Source organism: Aquarana catesbeiana, linkage group LG02 (assembly GCF_042186555.1).
Source record: "Aquarana catesbeiana isolate 2022-GZ linkage group LG02, ASM4218655v1, whole genome shotgun sequence".
NCBI lineage: Eukaryota > Metazoa > Chordata > Amphibia > Anura > Ranidae > Aquarana > Aquarana catesbeiana.
In genome coordinates this window covers 550,930,606-550,952,422 of record NC_133325.1, presented here as the reverse complement: position 1 = coordinate 550,952,422, position 21,817 = coordinate 550,930,606, and the positions used below count along the sequence as shown (strand labels likewise).

Below are 21,817 nucleotides of genomic sequence, written 5' to 3'. Positions count from 1 at the left end.
TCCACCATCTCAGTCATACATATTCTAGGTTTTTATTGCTGCCTGTGTCTCTGTTAAGGAGATTTGCTTTCTATGGGGCATTTTTATAAAATAGTAAAAGTGACATTCCCCAAACATTTGATGCAAGTAAATTATTTACTGTAAATGAAAACAAATTAAATGAAAGAAGCCACTTGCAGTGAATATTTAGTGAATGTCACATTCGCTGCTTCATAAATATACCCCTATGTGACTTAGTGACCACTGTCACAGGACTGACAGTGGTGGAAAATTCAAAACTCTAAGTTGTCAACAGAACAGGAAAAGAGGTGTAATGTTCCAAATGGGGATCCTTGTTCAAGGTGAGAATTGTCTAAGGTGAGAATGGAGAGACATCTCCCCCATGGTACGCAGATGGCACACAGCTTCTATCAATCAATCAATCAATCAATCAGCTTCTATTGTATCTTTCATTTTCCAAGCTTAAAGCGGTTGTATGCCCTGAAAAAAAAAGCAAAAAGCAAAGGCATAATGAGCTAGTATGCATACTAGCTCATTATGAAATACTTCCCTTAGAACAAAGCGCCCGCACCGCCTCCCGCTCACCGCTGAGGAAACTAACCTGTTCCCTCTGTGCTTCTTCCAGGTTTGCGGCTCCGGCGCTGTGGCCAGATCCACCATGACGTCTTTCCCATGCATGCACGCAGGGGTCCTCTTTCCAGCAAGGTCCGGCAGCATCTGCCGGACCTTCAGAGCGCATGCGCTGCTGATGTCAGAGGCTGCATGCAAGGTGAATATCTCCTAAACCGTACAGATTTAGGAGATATTCGTTTTACCTACAGGTAAGCCTTATTATAGGCTTACCTGTAGGTAAAAATGTGCAATCAGGGTATACAACCGCTTTGTATGAAGAAGCTGATGATAGAAACTGATTGGTTACTATACACAACTGCTCCAGGTTCTATCTGCTCCAGTTTTGATAAATTCCCACTATGCACTGTGTTTTATTGTGCTTTGCAATGGCTATATATCTATACTGAGCAAAATTATAAATGCAACACTTTTGTGTTTGCCCCTATTTGTCATGAGCTGAACTTAAAGATCTACAACTTTTTCTATGTATACAAAAGGAATATTTCTCTCAAATATTGTTCACAAATCCATCTAAATCTGTGTTAGTGAGCACTTCTCCTTTGCCGAGATAAATCATCCACCTCACAGGTGTGGCATATCAAGAAACGAATTAAACAACTTGATTATTGCACAGGTGTGCCTTAGGCTGGCCACAATAAAAGGCCACTCTAAAATGTGCTATTTTACTGTATTATGGGGGGTTGGGGGGACCTGAAAACCAGTCAGTATCTGGTGTGACCACCATTTGCCTCATGCAGTCCAGCACATCTGTATAGAGTTGATCAGGTTGTTGATTGTGGCCTGTGGAATGTTGGTCCATTCCTCTTCAATAGCTGTGCGAAGTTGCTGGATATTGGCAAGAACTGGAACATGCTGTTGTATACGCCGATCCAGAGCATGCCAAACATGCTCAATGGGTGACATGTCCGGTGAGTATGCTGGCCATGCAAGAACTGGGATGTTTTCAGTTTCCAGGAATTGTGTACAGATCCTTTAAACATGGGGCCTTGCATTATCATGCTGCAACATGAGGTGATGGTCGTGGATGAATTGCACAACCATGGGCCTCAGGATCTCGTCACGGTATCTCTGTGCATTCAAAATGCCATAAAAAAAAATGCACCTGTGTTCGTTGTCCATAGCATATGCCTGCCCATACCATAACACCACCATGGGCCACTCGATTCACAAAATTGACATCAGCAAACCACTCACCCACACAACGCTATACATGCTTCCTGCCATCTGCCCTGTACAGTGAAAACCGGGATACATCCGTGAAGAGAAAACCTATCCAAAAGTGCCAGACGCCTTTGAATGTGAGCATTTGCCCACTCAAGTTGGTTACGACAATGAACTGCAGTCAGGTCGAGACCCCGATGAGGACGACGAGCATGCAGATGAGCTTCCCTGAAACGGTTTCTGATAGTTTGTGCAGATATTCTTTGGTTATGCAAACCGATTGTTGCAGCAGCTGTCCGGGTGGCTGGTCTCAGATGATCTTGGAGGTGAAGATGCTGGATGTGGAGGTCCTGGGCTGGTGTGGTTACATGTAGTCTGCGGTTGTGTGGCCGGTTGGATGTACTGCCAAATTCTCTGAAACGCCTTTGGAGACGGCTTATGGTAGAGAAATGAACATTCAATTCAAGGGCAACAGCTCTGGTGGACATTCCTGCAGTCAGCATGCCAATTGCACTAACACAGATTTAGACAGATTTGTAAACAATATTTGAGAGAAATAGGCCTTTTGTGTTCATAGAAAAAGTCGTAGATCTTTAAGTTCAGCTCATGATAAATAGGAGCAAACACAAAAGTGTTGTGTTTATAATTTTGCTCAGTGTATATATCTTATGCATCTACAACAGCCCCAACACAGGTTTAACAAGCTGAATTTTTTAATGGTCCTATCTTATTGTTTTTTTTTGTAACTCCATGTATAAATATTTTCAGAAAGGCAAATTGTCTATGATAGGTACCTATGGAAGAACCCAAAAGCTTGCTTTTAAAAGCTTAAAATGGATGTAAACCTAATGTCATCCTATCTAAACTACTGCCATAGGGGTTATCTATAAGGATATACATGCCTCCTGCATGTATCTTTACCTGTCAAATGTCTCCCCTCTGTCTGTTATTAGACCCCAAAAACTGCATATTCTGTGGGTGGGTCTGTTGTCTGGAGCTCGGTGGGTGGAGTGGTGATGTCAGTAGACTCCCCGCTCACCTCTACACTCCCCTTGTCAATATGCATTTTCTCCTGTGTATTTCTTACACTGAACTTCTGCTATGATCTCTAACAGATGATCTCTAAAGACAGGAAAGTAACCACATGACTTCAGCATGCCAAATCATGCTGTGGTGTGGAACTGCCAATCCTTGCAGAGCTGATGAAGAAAGGAGTGGAAGGGAATTAAAAAATACTGCATGTCTCTTAGGCTAGTGCATGAGATATGTAAATCACCTGTCACTCACAGCAAGGGGAAGGATTTGACAAAGTTTTTCTCTGTTTGTCAAGATTTATCTCACTGAACAATAAATGAGGATTGCTCAGAGCTGGATTAACTCTGTGTGGCAAGGCTGGGCTCAAATCATAGGAAATCTTATGCTGTACAGTATGATAAAAAAAAAAAAAATTCGGGTTTACATCCACGTTAACCGGTTCAAAACAGGGCATTTTCACCCCCTTCCTTCCCAGGCCAATTTTTAGTTTTCAGCGCTGTCGCATTTTAAATGACAATTGCGCGATCGTGCGACGTTGTACCCAAAAAAAAATTGACGTCCTTTTTTCCCCACAAATAGAGCTTGCTTCTTTTGGTGGTATTTGATCATCTCTGCGGTTTTTATTTTTTGCGCTATAAACAAAAGAAGAGCGACAATTTTGAAAAAAAACACAATATTTTTTACTTTTTGCTATAATAAATATCCCAATTTAAAAAAAAAAATTTTTCCTCAGTTTCGGCCGATACGTATTCTTCTACATATTTTTGGTAAAAAAATCGCAATAAGCGTATATTGATTGGTTTGCGCAAAAGTTATAGCGTCTACAAAATATGGGATAGATTTATGGCATTTTAAAAAAAAAATGATTTATTTTTTTTTTTTACTAGTAATAGCGGCAATCATGATTTTTTCTTCCTGACTGCGACATTATGGCGGACACATCGGGCACTTTTGACACATTTTTGGGACCATTCACATTTATACAGCGATCAATGCTATAAAATTGCATTGATTACTGTGTAAATGTGACAGGCAGTGAAGGGGTTAACCACTAGGGGGACACACGGGGTTAAATATGTTTCCTAAGAGAGTGTTCCTAACTGTAGGGGGCGGGGACGTACAAGGGGAGGAGACCGATCAGTGTTCCGCTGTACTGGGAACACAGATCGGTCTCCTCACACCTGACAGGACGTGGATCTGTGTGTTTACACACACAGATCCACGGTCCGGCCCGGTTAACGGGCATTCGCGGGTGCCCGGCGGACATCGCGGCCGCCGTGCACACGCCCTGGGTCCCGAGCAACTCGCGGGCGTGCGCGAGCCCCCTAGACGGCCGGGAATCCCAGGCCGTCATATGACGTCCACCCAGGATGGGAGATCCCATCTGTGGACGTCATATTGCTGAAGTGGTTAAGTTAGCTCAACTGTAAGGGCACTTTTCACACTGGGGCGGGCGTCGGTGGTAAAGCATTTTTAACAGCGCTTTACCGACAAATAAGCGGAGCTTTTCAGCAACTAACGGGGTGCTTTTAACCCCCTCTAGCGGCCAAAAAAGGGTTAAAAGCACCTGCAAAGCACCGCTGCCGAAGCGCTTTGCAGGCACTTCAGCAGTGCTGGCCATTGATTTCAATGGCAGGGGCATTTTAGGAGCGGTGTATTCACCGCTCCCGCAACTCCCCAAAGATGCTGCTTGCAGGACTTTTTTTCCCATCCTACAAGCGCACCACTTCAGTGTGAAAGCACTCTGCATTTTTCAGGTGCTTTACAGGCGATATTTTTAGCCCTTTAGTGCCTATAAAACGCCTCAGTGTGAAAGTAGCCTAAATTTTTTTTGGAAAGTTGTTCTTTAAGATTTTTAGTAAAAACTCAGCAATGCACTGGATAATGTGCACAGGTATTGTTCGAATTACATTAATGTTTGCAACTGAATTTGTGTACCATATATCTTTGATTGGCAGACTTATTACTATGGACCAATAAGTATTGGAACACCTCCTCAAAGTTTCCTGGTTCTTTTTGACACTGGATCCTCCAACCTCTGGGTTCCATCAACCTATTGCCAGAGCACAGCCTGCAGTAAGTATTACAATTCTCTAGTCATTTATTGTTTATTTTAAAGCAGTGGACTAGACCATAGTTGCAGATTTACTAGTCTACTATTTGTAGGCAGAACTGCAGGAGAACTGCTAAATACAATGTTGAAGTATGTACTGTATATAATTGTCTACCAAAAGCTTTTCAATTTTGTTTGGCTAGTCTTGTGATCCAGGCAATTCTGTGGCCAGGTCCTGTACCAACCTGCAGACTGCATTGTAGTTATCCAATCCAGCATACACTAGGAACCATCTGAGCTTACTGATTGAACATTAATAGAGCTGCAAATTAGGAGACCCATTGATTCTCTACTTTAGTAAGCATGTTCAGCCTGCAAAGCTGATAGTACTGTACAAAGTAACAGAGCCCAGATTGGCTCAAAATGCAAGTCCTCATTCTCTCAGTATAGCGCATTTCAGTCTGGGAATTATAGAAGGTTGGTATCAAAGCAGCTCCAAGTACTAGTTAATAGCTATACAGTGGAACCTTGGTTTAGGAGTAACGAGGTTAATTAGCGTTTTGAAAGACAAGCAACTTTTAAAAAAAAATCCTGACTCGGTTTGCGACTGTTGTCCCGCAAAACAAGCAGGATTCAAGCCAATGGGGTGTGCAATACCGCATTTGGCCAGAGGTGCGGGGGCACAAGTGACACTCGGAACGGTGCGGAGCCATTCGGAAATACTCCTTTCCCGAGTGTTTCCGAGCCTTTCTGAGGGTTTCCGAGTTCATCATGGAAAAGAAAAAAGGTTACAGCACTCTCTGCAGGGACAACTCAATCCATACACCAGGTCCACTCACAGGTGCTGAGGCTCGATGTGTCCCAACACACGCCAATGCAACAATAGTAAGAAGAGCCGGCAAAACTGTAATCCTTGAAGTGTCATTTATTGGTACATCAGAGTGACAATAAAACAATAAAGCTGACGCCTTTTGGCAATAGCCTTAGTCATAGCTATGACTAAGGCTGATGCTGAAACGCGTCAGATTTATTGTTTTATTGTCACCCTGATGTACCAATAAACGACACTTCAAGGCCCCCCCACCTCTGGCCACATGCAGTATTGCATGCAATAGAAGTCAATGCGGAACTAATTATCTTTGTTTCCATTGACTTCTATGAGAAATTTGCTTTGATATGCGAGTGCTTTGGATTACAAGCATTCTCCTGGAACGGATTATGCTCGTAATCCAAGGTTCCACTTTACCCAATAAAACAAATCCATTTAATGTTTTTAACCACTTCCGGACCACCGCACGCAGATGTACGTCCCTACTTTGGGGACGAATATCGTTGTTAAGGCAGCAGCTAGCTGCCATAACCCCGATATCCCTGTGTTCGGCCGGCGGTCCGGTACAAGATAAAAGTGGTCTATACGGCGGATTCGCCACAAGATCACTTTTATTGGAGGTGGGAGAGGGGCCCCCAATCACTTTACCCGCTTGCTGACCAGCCGCTGTAGCTATACTGCTCTTTAAGCCACTAAAGCAGGCGCGCTCGCACACTGGCAGTGTGTCCCCAGAGCTGACGCTCGTGTCCGGCGGGCGCAATGTTCGCCGGGCACAGGCGATTGCTCATTACAGATGGAGAACGGGGATGTGTGTGTAAACACACAAATGCTGGTTCTCTCAGGGGAGAGGAGACAGATTGTGTGTTCATACTAAGTATGAACACCGATCGGTCTCCTCCCCAGTCAGTCCCATCCCCCCTACAGTTAGAACACACCTAGGGAACACAGTTAACCCCTTGATTGTCCCCTAGTGTTAACCCCTTCTCTGCCAGTGACATTTATACAGTAATCAATGGCTATTTTTAGCTCTGATTGCTGTATAAATGTCAATGGTCCCAAAATAGTGTCAAAGCTGTCCAATCTGTCCGCCGCAATCTCGCAGTCCTGATAAAAATTGCAGATCGCCGCTATTATTAGTAAAAAAATTTTTACCAAAAATATGTAGGAGAGTACATATCGGCATAAACTGATGAAAAATTTGTTTTTTTACATTTTTTGGGAGGATATTTATTATAGCAAAAAGTAAAAAAAATAGTGTTTTTTTTTTAAATTGTCACACTTTTTTTGCTTATAGCGCAAAAAATAAAAAACGCAGAGGTGATCAAATACCACCAAAAGAAAGCTCTTTTTATGGGGAAAAAAGTACATAAATTTTGTTTGGGTACCACGTCGAACAAAGCGACGCAGTGCCGTATTGCAAAAAATGGCCTGGTCAGGAAGGGGGCAAATCCTTCCGGGGCTGAAGTGGTTAAAGTGGAACTAAACCCTTCTATCCTTTTCATTCAAGGAGGTGCTGTATATATAATCAGTTATGACAGCAGCCATTTGATAGTTTGACAGTTTGACAGTTTGACCAACAGCACACACAAATGTGACAGCATTCTCGGCATACCGGGAATGTAACTGTGTTTTGCAACTGTTAAATCAATGGGTTTGGATCTGTTTTAAAGCCTTGGATGACAAAAAGAGATTCTGGAATGAGTAAAAAGTTGGAAAACTTTTCCACCTCAGCATTCATATAACCAGGATAGGGATGATGGCACAGGTTTTCAGTGATCACCCCAAGAGCCAACAGTTTCCTGTGCAGCTCGAACATAGAAAACTGCTTGGAGCTGGAAATAAATTATATTTCTCTCTCTAACTGAAAAAAGTTAAAGTGGAACCCATAACAACTTGATAGAAAATAATGTTCTTTAACAAGGAACATTGAAACATTGGAACATCTGAAACACTATAGGCACTTATTTATTTATTTATTTTTAATTATCTCCTGTTTATTGAATTAATTATTACAAAATTTAAAACACGCACAGCATCATGCAGTAACATGTAACATGTAGTAGCACATAATACAAAAAAAAACTATTGATATTTTATATTTCCTTTCCCACCCCACCACCCCCACTACTCCCAACCCTCAACCACACGACATCGAGACATTAATTATGCAAGTCTAATTATCTATTGGGTATCAAAAAATAAGGAAAGATAGAGAGGAGACCCACGCTGTGGGCAAGGAGAAGGTGCAGGAAAAAGGTCTCAAACAGCAGAAAGGTGGAAGGGACGGGAATATGATGGGGAGCCGGAGGTGAGTTCTCCCCAGCTCACAATATCCCCTTAGAAGGGACATCCCATCTTCTCCAACCAAGGTCTCACAAACTTTCCGAGGTTATTTTGCCTAACATACACCACTCTCTCACTCCAAACCATTGAATTGATAGACTCAATCCAGTTATTCACAGTTGGGGGGGACTGTGCCTGCCATTTAGTCTATTAGTCTCCTCACTTGGAACAGACATCTCAGCACTGCTACCGTAGTATCGGGTGGAGCCCTAGCTTTCTCCAAGCTCCCTAATAGACATGTCTTGGCCACGGGTTCCAAAGTAGTCCCAAAAATTTGATTTATCCTGTCAACTATCTCCACCCAATATCTATAAAGCTTTGGACACTTCCATACCATGTGTATAAGATCACCTGACATCTTACACCTAGGGCACTCATCATTTGGTTTCCATTCAAGTTTAAACATTTTTTGGGGTTTATAGTAGACTCTATGGATTAAAAACAGGTGGGAGACTTTCTGTGAGGGGGACCTTATTTTTAATTTTTTACATAGCTATACCTGCCAAAGGTGCCAGCCTCAAGTGATCTAGCAGGACTTAATTTTCTGACTAAAGTTCAACTTTAAAGGAGTTGTAAACCCTTAAGGTTTTACACCTTAATACATTCTATGCATTAAGGTGAAAAACCTTCTGTGCTGCAGCTGCCCCCCAGACCCCCTCTTTTTCTTACCTGAACCCGATCGTTCCAGCAACGAGAACGAGCCCAGCAGCTCCAGCCGCTGTGTTGGGACCTCATTGGATAGATTGATAGCATCAGGAGCCATTGCCTCCCTTTGCTGTCAATCAAATCCAGTGACACAGGGGGCGAAGCCGAGTCCTGCTGTCTGTGTCAATGAACGCAGCAGCAGGACTCAGGAGCGTGCCTGCACGAGTGCCCCCATGGAAAGCGACTCTCCGGGGGGCACTCAATGAAGTGGAGGAGGCAGGAGGGCCGCCGGGGGACCCCAGAAGAGGAGGATCGGGGCTGCTCTGTGCAAAGTTGTACTCCATAGACCTCAATGTTAAACCCTGAAGTAGCATGCAAGTCGTGCCTGAATAATATAGACACGACTTCAGTACGACTTTGTAAGCACAAGCCTGGCCTCGCTATTCGGGAAAGGAAAACTTTTCTTTCCTTTCCCGATGAGCGACAGGCAGTGCTGACAGCTGTCTGGTATGAATCCAGAGGGGGAACACCGCTCCAAGTTTTAAATGAAAAAACCGGCGTGGGTTCCCCTCCCCATACCAGGCCCTTAGGTCTGGTATGGATCTAAGGGGAACCCCCTACGCCGAAAAATCAGCGTGGGGTCCCCCCCAAAATCCATACCAGACCCTTATCCGAGCACGCAGCCCGGCCGGTCAGGAATGGGGGTGGGGACGAGCAAGCGCCCCCCCCCTCCTGGACCGTACCAGGCCGCATGCCCTCAACATGGGGGGTGGGTGCTTTAGGGCATGGGGGCACCCTGCCGGCCCCCCCCACCCCAAAGCACCTTGTCCCCATGTTGATGAGGACAAGGGCCTCTTCCCGACAACCCTAGCCGTTGGTTGTCGGGGTCTGCAGGCTGGGGGCTTATCGGAATCCGGGAGCCCCCTTTAATAAAGGAGCCCCCAGATCCCGGCCCCCCACCCTATGTGAATGAGTATGGGGTACATGGTACCCCTACCCATTTACCTAGGGAAATAAGCGTCAATAAAAAACACAGTACACAGGTTTTTAAAATAATTTATTAGGCAGCTCCGGGATCTCCTTCCGACTTCGGGGGTCCTCTTCCGACTTCGGGGGTCTCTCCGCCGTCCCCTCCCGGTGTCCGCATCTTCTGCCGGCTCCTCCGCTATCTTCTGCAGCTCAATTGCTTGCGGTGGTCCGGACTTCTGCCTTCTTCTTTTCTTCCAGAGATGTTGACACGACGCTCTCTCCAGCCAGAATGGTCTCTGTGCGCTCCGCAAGGGACTTATATAGGCGGTGGCCCCGCCCCCTTATGAGGTCACTGTCCCAGGGCATGCTGGGACTGTGCCGTCATAAGGGGGCGTGGCCATCACCCGGTGACCACGCCTCCTAAAACGTCACAGACCCAGCATGCCCAGGGACTGTGACGGCATAAGGGGGCGGGGTCACCGCCTATATAAGTCCCTTGCGGAGCGCACAGAGACCATTCTGGCTGGAGAGAGCGTCGTGTCAACATCTCTGGAAGAAAAGAAGAAGGCAGAAGTCCGGACCACCGCTAGCAATTGAGCTGCAGAAGATAGCGGAGGAGCCGGCAGAAGATGCGGACACCGGGAGGAGACGGCGGAGAGACCCCCGAAGTCGGAAGAGGACCCCTGAAGTCGGAAGAAGATCCCGGAGCTGCCTAATAAATTATTTTAAAAACCTGTGTACTGTGTTTTTTATTGACGCTTTTTTCCCTAGGTGAATGGGTAGGGGTACCATGTACCCCATACTCATTCACATAGGGTGGGGGGCCGGGATCTGGGGGCCCCCTTATTAAAGGGGGCTCCCAGATTCCGATAAGCCCCCCGCCCGCAAACCCGACAACCAACGGCCAGGGTTGTCGGGAAGAGGCCCTTGACCTCATCAACATGGGGACAAGGTGCTTTGGGGTGGGGGGCCGCACTGCGCCCCCCATGCCCCAAAGCACCCACCCCCCATGTTGAGGGCATGCGGCCTGGTACGGTCCAGGAGGGGGGGGGCCGCCAGCTCGTCCCCACCCCCATTCCTGACCGGCCAGGCTGCGTGCTCGGATAAGGGTCTGGTATGGATTTTGGGGGGACCCCCACGCCGATTTTTCGGCGTAGGGGGTTCCCCTTACAATCCATACCAGACCTAAGGGCCTGGTATGCCCCTGGGGGGAACCCACGCCAGTTTTTTTATTTGAAACTTGGCATGGAGTTCCCCCTTATGATTCATACCAACTACTGTATGTTTTCATTTGTTAATGCCAAAAACGTGGCAAAGTAGTACTGCTCCAAAATCGCGGTAAAATCGCGGCCGCGAAATCGCGGTAAAATTGTGCGACTTTGAAGTCGTATAAGTGTGAAAGGGGCCTAAGCAATAGCTCTGAAATAATACTAGGATGGACTCTGGGTAGGATGAACTATGTATAGTTAAAAAAAACACCATAATTTACCTATATTTTTCTACAATTTTACATAGGAATTGTGCTTTAGGGATTCAGCAGTCTTGTTATGAATTTTGCTATTTGATCTTAAGGCCTCTTGCACACTGCAGCTTGAAAAAGCTCAGTACAGCTTTTTTTTTTACTGAGATAAAATACAGCCCATTAATTGTAATGTGCCTATGCACACAGGCATGTTACATAGTTACATAGTAAGTGAGGTTGAAAAAAGACACAAGTCCATCAAGTCCAACCTATAAATGTAAACAAGCGCTGTGCATTCTTCGGTAGAAATAAAAAATAGAAAAATCAGCTTTTTTGGTCAGTAATTTACTCCTCATGCGCAAATGCATATACGTGAAAACGCTTGTAAATACGCGCAAATACATACAAAAAAAAGTCTGAAAAAGTAGATGCTCAAACAGAAGTATCATGTGCAAGAGGCCTTACAAGTGAAAAGCATGCATGCATTTAAGAAATATTATAAATAAATGAATGACTGGAACATGTTTATGATAATGTGGTAACCTTTTCAGCAAACCATCATACATTTAACCCAAGCCAGTCCTCCACTTACTCTTCTAATGGACAGCGATTCAACATGGGATATGGTGGTGGGAATGTTGCCAGCAGTGTTACTGGAGTGTTTGGTTATGATACCGTTTATGTAAGTAACATATAACTTATCTATCTATCTATCTATCTATCTATCTATCTATCTATCTATCTATCTATCTATCTATCTATCTATCTATCTATCTATCTATCTATCTATCTATCTATCTATCTCACAGTATAGAGTGGACACCTTGTGGCACAGAATCTCAGAACTGCTTTGGATTCAATGTACCAAACCAAGAGGAAAGTGTCCGTAAAGAGACAGAGGTCAGGGCTGATATTTAGGCTGAGTCAAAGGCAGAAAGTCAAGGAAGGTAGTAGACAGGCAGTCTGAGAACAATAACTAAAACGCATACTAGGATTTCCTTACAAGAATTCTTTTCATAAAACAGGAGCCTTTCAATGTTACCTCCATATTCACTTTGGCTGTGCCAAAACCTAAATTCTGCTTGTTATTCATGTCATTCAGGAATGGCTAGGTGCAAGAATAAGTATTTCCTACACAAACTTTTTCTATGTAAATATGGTCTGTATATGCAAAAAAATAAAATAAAAATTCTATCGCTATTACAGTGAAATAGCTGGTACATTAGTTCTGTGTGAATGAGGCAAAATCGATCAGTCTCCTTTTATTTCTTCTACAGGTCAAATGTTATGCATGCATAAAGTATAGCAGCTTAGAAAAATACTGCATTATAGCCACTAGATGGAGCTAATGTTCATGGAAAATTAATACTGATCCTCAGCTCCTTCTAGTGGCTATAATGTGGTATTTTCCTCAAGCTATTTTTTAATGAATGAACAACATATGATCTGTAGAGGAAATAGAAGGCGAGCATTTGATTTTGCCCTGTTGGCACAGCACACATGTATTGGCAGATTCCCTGGAGCTATGCAATATTTTTTATAACTACACTACACAAATAATTTTTATGTGCAATTACCAAACCAAGTATTACATATAAAACTAAAACTAAATATTCAGTAGTGACAGTAATGACTAAATAATTATCATGTCATCATAACAATGTTGTTTGAAGTAACACAGTGGAATGTTTTTAAGGTAAAATGGGAGGACAATGAGCATTGACTAATAAAAAGATTTTTATACACTATTCATATTCCTCCTGTTTTATCCACATTGGATACAGAGGGTCATAAACCACCAGAATTGAGCGTATTTTTGCATCCAGGAGTCACAGGTGTTGGTTTACAGCCAAAGCCAACAACTTGTACAAATCCGCTTCATTTGAGGCATTACAACATTGGCTCTGTGGATTGATGTCAGTGCTGGCACCAATGGGTGGTATATCCATCCATCCATGGCTTCACTGCCACAGCACCCTGTAACTAGCTATAGGTAACTAGCTCTAGGTATGCTACTGGCCGTAAGGGCCCCATTCTTCTTTGATATAGTTATGTCCTATACACACCCTGAAGTCCCTCTAGTGTACCTATCAATTTAGTGTAATCTACCATTAGGCTCCTACCTGCTGTACAAGCACTATTTGCATTAGTGGGAATATAATTTACAAATGATTTTATGGCATTGCATTTTCATTAGATTCAAGGACTTACCATCACAAATCAAGAATTTGGACTGACCATTACAGAACCCAGTGGTAATTTCTACTATTCTCCATTTGATGGTATATTGGGATTGGCCTATCCCGGTCTGTCTGTGGGTGGTGCCACCACTGTGATGCAAGGAATACTACAGGAGAATCTCTTGAATCAGCCTCTTTTCAGTGTCTATCTTGGCAGGTATGATGAACGTGCTTGTCTTGGCTAAAAAAATTATATTTGGTTTGAATGTGTGTTTTATGTCTTTAAGTCCTAAGTGACAACTGGCGAAAGCTCATATGGTAATTCAGTTATTTTCATCTTAACATTTTTTAAGAGCTGTGGTGGGGGCATTAACTGATTTTTGAGGATTCGCCTTAAATAATGCATGTTTATTTCATTTTATGATACACCTCTAAAATGAAAATAAATAACACAGCAAATCCAACAAAAACCAAAAACATGAAGTAAAGAACAAAACATTCTACTGATATCTTAACTAGAAGCCACCTTAGATACTTGTGGCGCAATTTGTTGTGCCCCAGCAACACCCGTTGCTGGTATCTACCAAACAATGAAGCAGCTCTGAGTAGAAGCTTTCACAATGTGCCACAGGCCTGCATCATGGCGCTGTAGGGCAGAATAAACAGTTCTGAGTAAATAATGGGCACTTTTTAACGTGGATCAGTGCATTTTTGAAGCATAAAAACTCAGTAATAGTGCATATGTTATATTTCGATCACTAGTAGCAATTCTGTTTTTTTTTTAAATAAATTTATATTTCTACATTTCTATATTTCTATATTTTTTGAGAATTCAGCCAGCAGTACTTAAAGAGGAGCTCCAATCTCCTGTGTAAAAATTAAAAGTCAGCAGCTACAAAATCTGTCTCAGAAGACTGCGGGGAGGGGGAGGAGAACTTCTGCTTCCAACCACTTAGAGGATAGGAGCGGAAGTGAGAGTGGGAACCTATCAAAATTGGGGCCCCCCTTCTCAAAAGTGCCATTACTGAAAGAGGAGCCGGGGGAGGATGTTTTAAAGTGGAACTTCCCCTTTTGAGTGGAGCTCTGCTTTAAAGAAAAACTGTAACCAGGCATTGGATAAAGTATAGTTGACAGCAACAATTGACATGCACAGCGTAAATATGGATGCAAAGCAATCACAATTCCATTACATTTTGTATTATTTGCTTTCTTAACCGCTTGCCGCCCACCTGCTGTCATATGACGGCCAGGCGGCACAGCTCTCGTTCTGGGAGGGCGTCATATGATGTCCTCGCCTTCCCAGCCCACCAGGGGGCGCGCGCCGGCAGCGGCAATCGCGCCCGCCCGCCGTGTCACTGGGCACCCGATGCTCGTGCCCAGCGGCCACGATGTCCGCCGGGCACCCGCGATTGCCTGGTAACACGGCAATTATTTGTTTAAAAAAAAAAATTTGGATATTTATTATAGCAAAAAGTAAAAAATATTGTGTTTTTTTCAAACTTGTCACTCTTCTTTTGTTTATAGCGCAAAAAATAAAAACTGCAGAGGTGATCAAATACCACTAAAAGAAAGCTCTATTTGTGGGGAAAAAAATAATAAAAATTTAATTTGGATACAGTGTTGCATGACCGCGCAATTGTCATTCAAAGTGCGACAGCGCTGAAAGCTGAAAAATGGCTTGGGCAGGAAGGGGGTGAAAGTGCCCTGTATTGAGATGGTTAAACTTTTCTTACTAGCACCAGATGAAACAATGTAATAACATCATTTATTATTCTGGAACAGCTACAACGCTTTTCAGTAAATTAAATTGGCTGCCCTTGTGACTCCTTACTCCTGCATATGTGGAGAGTTTTACATTTTAGTCCCCCTGAGCTTGTCTAAACCATAAAAAAATAGAGCTCTCATTATGCAATGAGCTTTTTTTAAAAAACTTTGCTGTTCAGTTTAGTGCTGTAAAGTAGGAGTTAACACACAGGGAATTCCTGAGGCTTTCAGAAAAATGTTTTACTAATTTGTTACATTTAACTAACCAAAAAAGAGTATTTCTCCTCCTCTCTCTCTATTTGTTTTATGTGTCCATGTTTGTAATAATGTGTAACAAAACACGTCTTTTAAATTAAACTCAATAAATAACTTAATAATCCTTTGGACTACAAAGTAAATTTTAGTATCACAAAGGGGACAATTTATTTTTATTTTTAATCTTTTCTTTTGTAAAATTTGTAAAAAAAAACTAATATTTGAAAAAAATGCCACCAAAAGAAAACATAGGGGGTTATTTACTAAAGGCAAATCCACTTTGCACTACAAGTGCAAACTACAAGTGCAAAGTGCACTTGAAATTGCACTGAAAGTGCACTTGGAAGTGCAGTCGCTGTAAATCTGAGGGGGACATACAAGGAAAGAGCAGAGCTTCCCCTCATTTCAGATCTACCCCTCAGATTTGCAGCGACTGCACTTCCAATTTCAAGTGCACTTTGCACTTGTAGTTTGCACTTGTAGTGCAAAGTGGATTTGCCTTTTGTAAATAACCCCCACAGTTGTCCCCACAAAAAAACACAGACCATATGTTTCACTTCAGTATTGTAACCAATGACAAAGTTATTTATGAATACACTATAATACTGTAAAACTAGTATGTAAAAAGCTTGTTAACATAATGGTTGTTATATTTTGTTATATTGTACTTAATGTTTTATGATACCACACCATTCTTATATGTCTTTCTTTTGCAGCCAATCTGGTGAGGTTATTTTCGGAGGTGTGGATTCCAACCTTTACACTGGCCAGATCAGCTGGGCTCCATTGTCTAATGCTCTGTACTGGCAGGTTGCTCTTCAAGAGTGAGTTTTCTTTTTAATGTATGCTGTCTACCTATGAGAGACCTCTGCTTTTTACCAGCTTTAGCACCTGTGTTGATGGCAGTGGCGGCTGGTGCTTAATTTTCACTTAGCCAACCAACCACATAACCCCCCCCGGCGCTTGCTCGATCAATCGATCATCGCCCCCCCCATTGCTCGATCGCTTGCCAGTCACCCACCATCAACACAGCCCCGCCAGCTCCGCATTTACCCTATCCAGGTATCGGCTTTGGCAGCTTCCCCCCTGCGTCTCCTCCTGAGTCCCGGAGGTCGCTTCAACTCCTGGCCAATCACGAGTTAGGACTTGCTGCCAATCGGGTCTTAGGACTCGCAGCCAATAGGGTCTCAGGAGGACCCGCTTCTTGATTGGCCGGAAAGATAATCAGGAAGACATTAGCGAATATTAATTTGCTAATGTCACACAACTGGATGGGCTCCAGGTGTAGTGCTCTGCGCCCCCACACCACTCTTTTTGAAGCCAATTAGAGCCCCTGGCTCTAATCATGTGCTTCGAAAAAAAATCCATTGGAATCCATGCATCTGGCACCCTGCATGTAGATTAGGGATCGGGCACATAGATTAGGGGGGCGGCGCCCTTGCACCCTGCATGAGTGGCCACCATGATGGGCGTTTGTTCATTTTAAGCAGGTTTTGCATTCCCATGCAAATCTATAGAAATGCAGAAACATCTCGGACTAGATCAAATACAGGTCAGAAGATTTACTGCAAGTTAAATACACCTGTTGGTGAAATCTGAATGATCTCAGGACTGTTTTAAAGTGGAAGTAAAGACTTTTTTTTTTTTTTACTAGCCTAAAATAAGGCTTTCTTGTAGGTACAGTGAATATCTCCAAACTTGCACTGTTTAGGATATATTCACACTGCATGCAGCCGGTGACATCAGCGGTGCGTGTACTCTGAAGCGACGGCATTCTTGTGTCGTCCCTTCAGATCTCTGTACCGCGACCATGACTCCCGCAGACATGCATGGCAGTGACGTCATCACAGTTTGGCCAATCAGACGGCCGCAGGACATGAACCCGAAGGAAGACTGGGTGAAGATGGAACCCCTGTCAGCAGTGACAGTGTGCTGCTGGAGGGCTTCATTCGAAGGTAAGTAATTCTTAATGTGCTTGTATGTAATGCATACAAGCACATTATGCCGTTGTCATGTAGGTTTATAAAAAAAGCTGTGATTTACTACTGCTTTAAACTGATGCTAAACTAAAAAAAAAACTACATAAGCCCAAAGCCCATCGACACAGGTTCTTAGTTATCTATCTCTGCATGGAGATGTTGAGCAAAAGTCGTTCTGCTAAGGCACAGTAATTGCACTTTACAGTGTTTTAGAAACTAACTGTGGCACATTCACCAAGCTTATTAAGCAGTTACCACAATGATATTATAATTCAGGGCAAATGTAGGTATGAGAAAGGTATGACAGTAGGCGGTATGTGCAGAAGAGTATTGTGATGCACAGTATATAACTGCAGTGTGAATGTGCAGAAAAAGAGTGTATTGGGTTTGAAGGGGAAATATGTGCAAGGGAGGAATGGGTGGGTATGACAACCAGCAGTACAGTTAATCTTTAGATTTACAAATGAGGCTAAGGGGTTCTTACATAGGAAAAATATAGGAATTAATGCACACACAATGAATATGCTCTTGAAGCAGACCACATACAGTGCAAACAGGTGACTGAAGGGTTCATATTTTAAAGCTGGAGGGTTGGTGATTGAAGGGTTAACAGTCATTCTAAGATGTTCATGCACATACACTGCAGACAGGTTACCAGTGGGTTAATGCACACACTCTACCGATTGGTCACTAATGGGTTAATCCACATATTTTGCTGGTGTAAAACTTTCTACAGAGTTCTGTGTATTGGAGGCGAATATTAGTGCTGGTATTATACTAAAGAGTAAAATGTGTTTGCTGGGTGCAGGATACAGGAGTAATACAGATACAGCAATGTGTCCTAATACCCTAACACACACACACACTTCTATGCTGAGGACATGAGCGGCATTTGGTATACAATTTGTGTGGTGGGACTGTTTGACTGCAGACAGAGGAGTCTCTGGAGGAGAAACTGGAGTTTGTTTGATAGGAAGGGTTAGAGGGAAAAGACAATTGTATGTGCTGGAGGTGGGATCTTACAGAAGAACGCCCAAAGTGTGTGCTGGAGTGGGATCTTACAGGAGAATGACCAAAGTGTGTGCTGGAGGTGGGATCTTACAGGAGAATGACCAAAGTGTGTGCTGGAGGTGGGATCTTACAGGAGAACAATCAATGTGTGTGCTGGAGGTGAGATCTTACAGGGGAAGACCAATTTGTGAGCTGGAGGTGTGATGTCACTGGGAAGGAGCCAGGTAGTGGCAAAATTCTTTTGTGACAAAATGAAACTCAGACTTGGGCATTATTCTCTATAGGAAAATTAAATTGAGCTGTTAAACTAAACCATGACTTAGGCATTATTATAGTAAGGATGATTTGTTTTTACTGACATAATGTTTATTTGTACAGATTCTCCATTAATGGACAAGCTACTGGCTGGTGTAGCAATGGCTGCGAGGCCATTGTTGATACTGGAACCACCCAGCTGAATATCCCTGATCCATACATGCAACAATTGCTTCCATACCTTGGCATTCAGACACAGAATGGAGGAGTAAGAATATATTTAATAGGAAATAATAAATAGGCAATTCATAATTTTAGTCTTACAAATATTTTTTGCTGTTGTCCTAATCGTAGTTACATAGTTACATAGTTAGTCAGGTTGAAAAAAGACACAAGTCCATCCAGTTCAACCTTAAAAACAATAAAATAAAAAATATCGTACAATCCAATATACCCAATTTTATACCCTCAGTTGATCCAGAGGAAGGCAAAAAACCCCAGCAGAGCATGCTCCAATTTGCTACAGCAGGGGAAAAAATTCCTTCCTAATCCCCCAAGAGGCAATCAGATTTTCCCCAGATCAACTTTACCTATAAATGTTAGTACCCAGTTATATTATGTACATTTAGGAAAGTATCCAGGCCTTTCTTAAAGCAATCTACTGAGCTGGCCAGAACCACCTCTGGCGGGAGTCTATTCCACATTTTCACAGCTCTTACTGTAAAGAAACCTTTGTGTATTTGGAGATGAAATCTCTTTTCCTCTAGACGTAAAGAGTGCCCCCGTGTCCTCTGGGTTAACCGTGAAGAGAATAACTCAACACCAAGATCACTATATGGACCCCTTATATATTTGAACATGTTGATCATATCCCCCCTTATTCTCCTCTTCTCAAGAGTGAATAAATTCAGTTCCTCTAATCTTTCCTCATAGCTGAGCTCCTCCATGCCTCTTATCAGTTTGGTTGCCCTTCTCTGCACTTTCTCCAGTTCCCCGATATCCTTTTTGAGAACTGGTGCCCAAAACTGAACTGCATTGAATCCTTGGTTCAATAAAAAGCATTGATAGGAAGAATATATTTTTATGTCCCTATTTAAAGAAAAGTAGTTTATATACTATAAAATGTATTGTACTTCTGCGAAATCAGTTGGATTGGCTTAGCTTTTAATATTATTTAATTGTATTTGTATTTTTTCTTAGCTTGGCCTTACATTGTGTCTGTTTGTTTTTCTTTTTTTAAGTATGCTGTGAACTGCAACAACCTTCAGAGTATGCCTACTCTTAGCTTCACCATCAATGGTGTTTCCTTCCCATTGTCTCCTTCCGCTTATATTATTCAGGTATGTATGGAATTTTTGCTAGAACATTTGTGCATGCAGAACAAGACATCACAAATTAAATGGAAAATGAAGACAAAAAATGTGTATTTATGCCATTACACCTTGATGAGGTCCCTGACATAGTTCTTGGCATTATATGTTGGGATTTATCAGGCCTCTCCTGATACATGAAAAATGTACCATATTTATGTTTGTGATTTGGAAACAGAGATTGTAAAAGTCACAACCTAATACTTCAACCAATCTTTTGATACAAAAGTATGGTTTTCTCTATTGCTTCATACATTCAAACTAACTAAAGAGTTTCCTGCAGCACCTTTTCTGCTGCAAACATCTGCAACACAGACCTATATATTTCACATCCTTAACACTACATTTCCCACCCAAGGAAAAACAAAAAAGTTGCTTTTTCAGCACACATGTTACAATACTAAAACTATATTGTACATGATCACTGATGATAAATAGATACAAAGTTTGTTAAGTCTAAAATTTGTGTGAAATGCCAAAGCGACAAAACAAATTATGTTTTCAAAGTCTTCCATTAGAAACACTCTCAATATCTATACAGCTCATCAGTTTAGATATAACCATAAATAATGGCCCCAGAATTATACCTCTCCCTCTGATGTGCATCCTGGGGTTACCTGTGTATGTGTATGGTGGTGGGTACCATCAATTGTTTTCATTTTTTTGTATTTTATCCAACTTTATTTTTTAATTATATATATACTTATCTCTATATATATATATATATATATATATATATATATATATATATATATATATATATATATATATATATATATTATACTTACTGATTTTTTTTTTGCTCAACCATCCTGAGTCCTTGGAGGTAACTTCAAACTTTTTTTCAGGCCAGGAATGAAATGTTTAAAAGGTTACCCAAGTAATTCTTGAAGTACAATTAAATCCTTTGGGGTTTATGCCGGGGGGGGTTAACATATTTAGCAAAACTTTCATCAAATTACATGTATGCATACGTTCAGGGTATTCCAGTGTGTAGGCACCACATTCTGACTTTTTAACAGCTATCTCTGCATTGTTTTTCATATGCTGAGGTCTGGTAATGTTTTTAAAAAATGATTACATTCTTCTTTTAATCTTTCTAGGAGAACGGATATTGCTATGCCAACTTCCTTAGCATCAGCTTGCCAGCTTCGAATGGAGATCCACTCTGGATTCTGGGAGATGTTTTCCTGAGGGAATATTATTCAGTCTATGACTTTGGGAACAACCAAATTGGCTTTGCTACAGTGGCATAGATTGAATAAAGATAACAAGGTGCTTTGAAATGGCAAATTACATCATAACACCCTGAAATATGCAGAACAACCTGTTAGATCATGTTACTTTACAAAGTTCTTTATATTTTCTATGCTGTTTCTGACAATAAACTGGCTATACAATTAATTGTGTTTTTTTTTCTGTTTCCTATTATCATTGATAGAAATTGATGGCCTATCATCCAATATGTTTGTCAAATTTTCCAAACTGGCCCTGAAAAAAAAAAAAATCTCAGTATATATAAAGGTAGTGACTACAAAGTTCAGAGCTGTGACTACTGAACACACCATGTAATCAAATAATATAGAACTTATTGAAGAAGGGACCATTACACATACCTTTTTCACCTTTTGAAAAACTATGCTTGGGGTCGCAGGCTCCTTCTCACCCATTCTCAACCATTTATACTCTACCGCTGTCTGTCTTAACTCCAAGAGTACCATACAACATGAGTAGGCTGAGTGGGAAAGGGAATTGGGGAGTACAATCTCACAGGAAGACTCCAGAAAGGCATTCATGTGGACACACAAAATGTCCTAAATAGTAAAGTACAAGAAAAAACCTTTACATTAAAAGCAAGATGGTATCAATATCC

The 21,817-nt window shown here is 42.1% G+C and overlaps 1 protein-coding gene across 1 annotated transcript in view; it reads left to right on the top strand.

Moving 5' to 3' along the window:
• Window positions 1–21,348, top strand: part of LOC141128565 (gastricsin-like) — a 28,451-nt gene extending 7,103 nt beyond the window's left edge. The window contains exons 3-9 of the mRNA XM_073615924.1: window positions 4,788–4,905; window positions 11,682–11,812; window positions 13,328–13,527; window positions 16,046–16,153; window positions 18,698–18,842; window positions 19,816–19,914; window positions 21,048–21,348. Coding sequence (XP_073472025.1) covers window positions 4,788–4,905; window positions 11,682–11,812; window positions 13,328–13,527; window positions 16,046–16,153; window positions 18,698–18,842; window positions 19,816–19,914; window positions 21,048–21,200 — 954 coding nt within the window. The 3' untranslated portion in view covers window positions 21,201–21,348. The remainder of the gene's footprint in view (window positions 1–4,787; window positions 4,906–11,681; window positions 11,813–13,327; window positions 13,528–16,045; window positions 16,154–18,697; window positions 18,843–19,815; window positions 19,915–21,047) is intronic.
• Window positions 21,349–21,817: the final 469 nt, after the last annotated feature.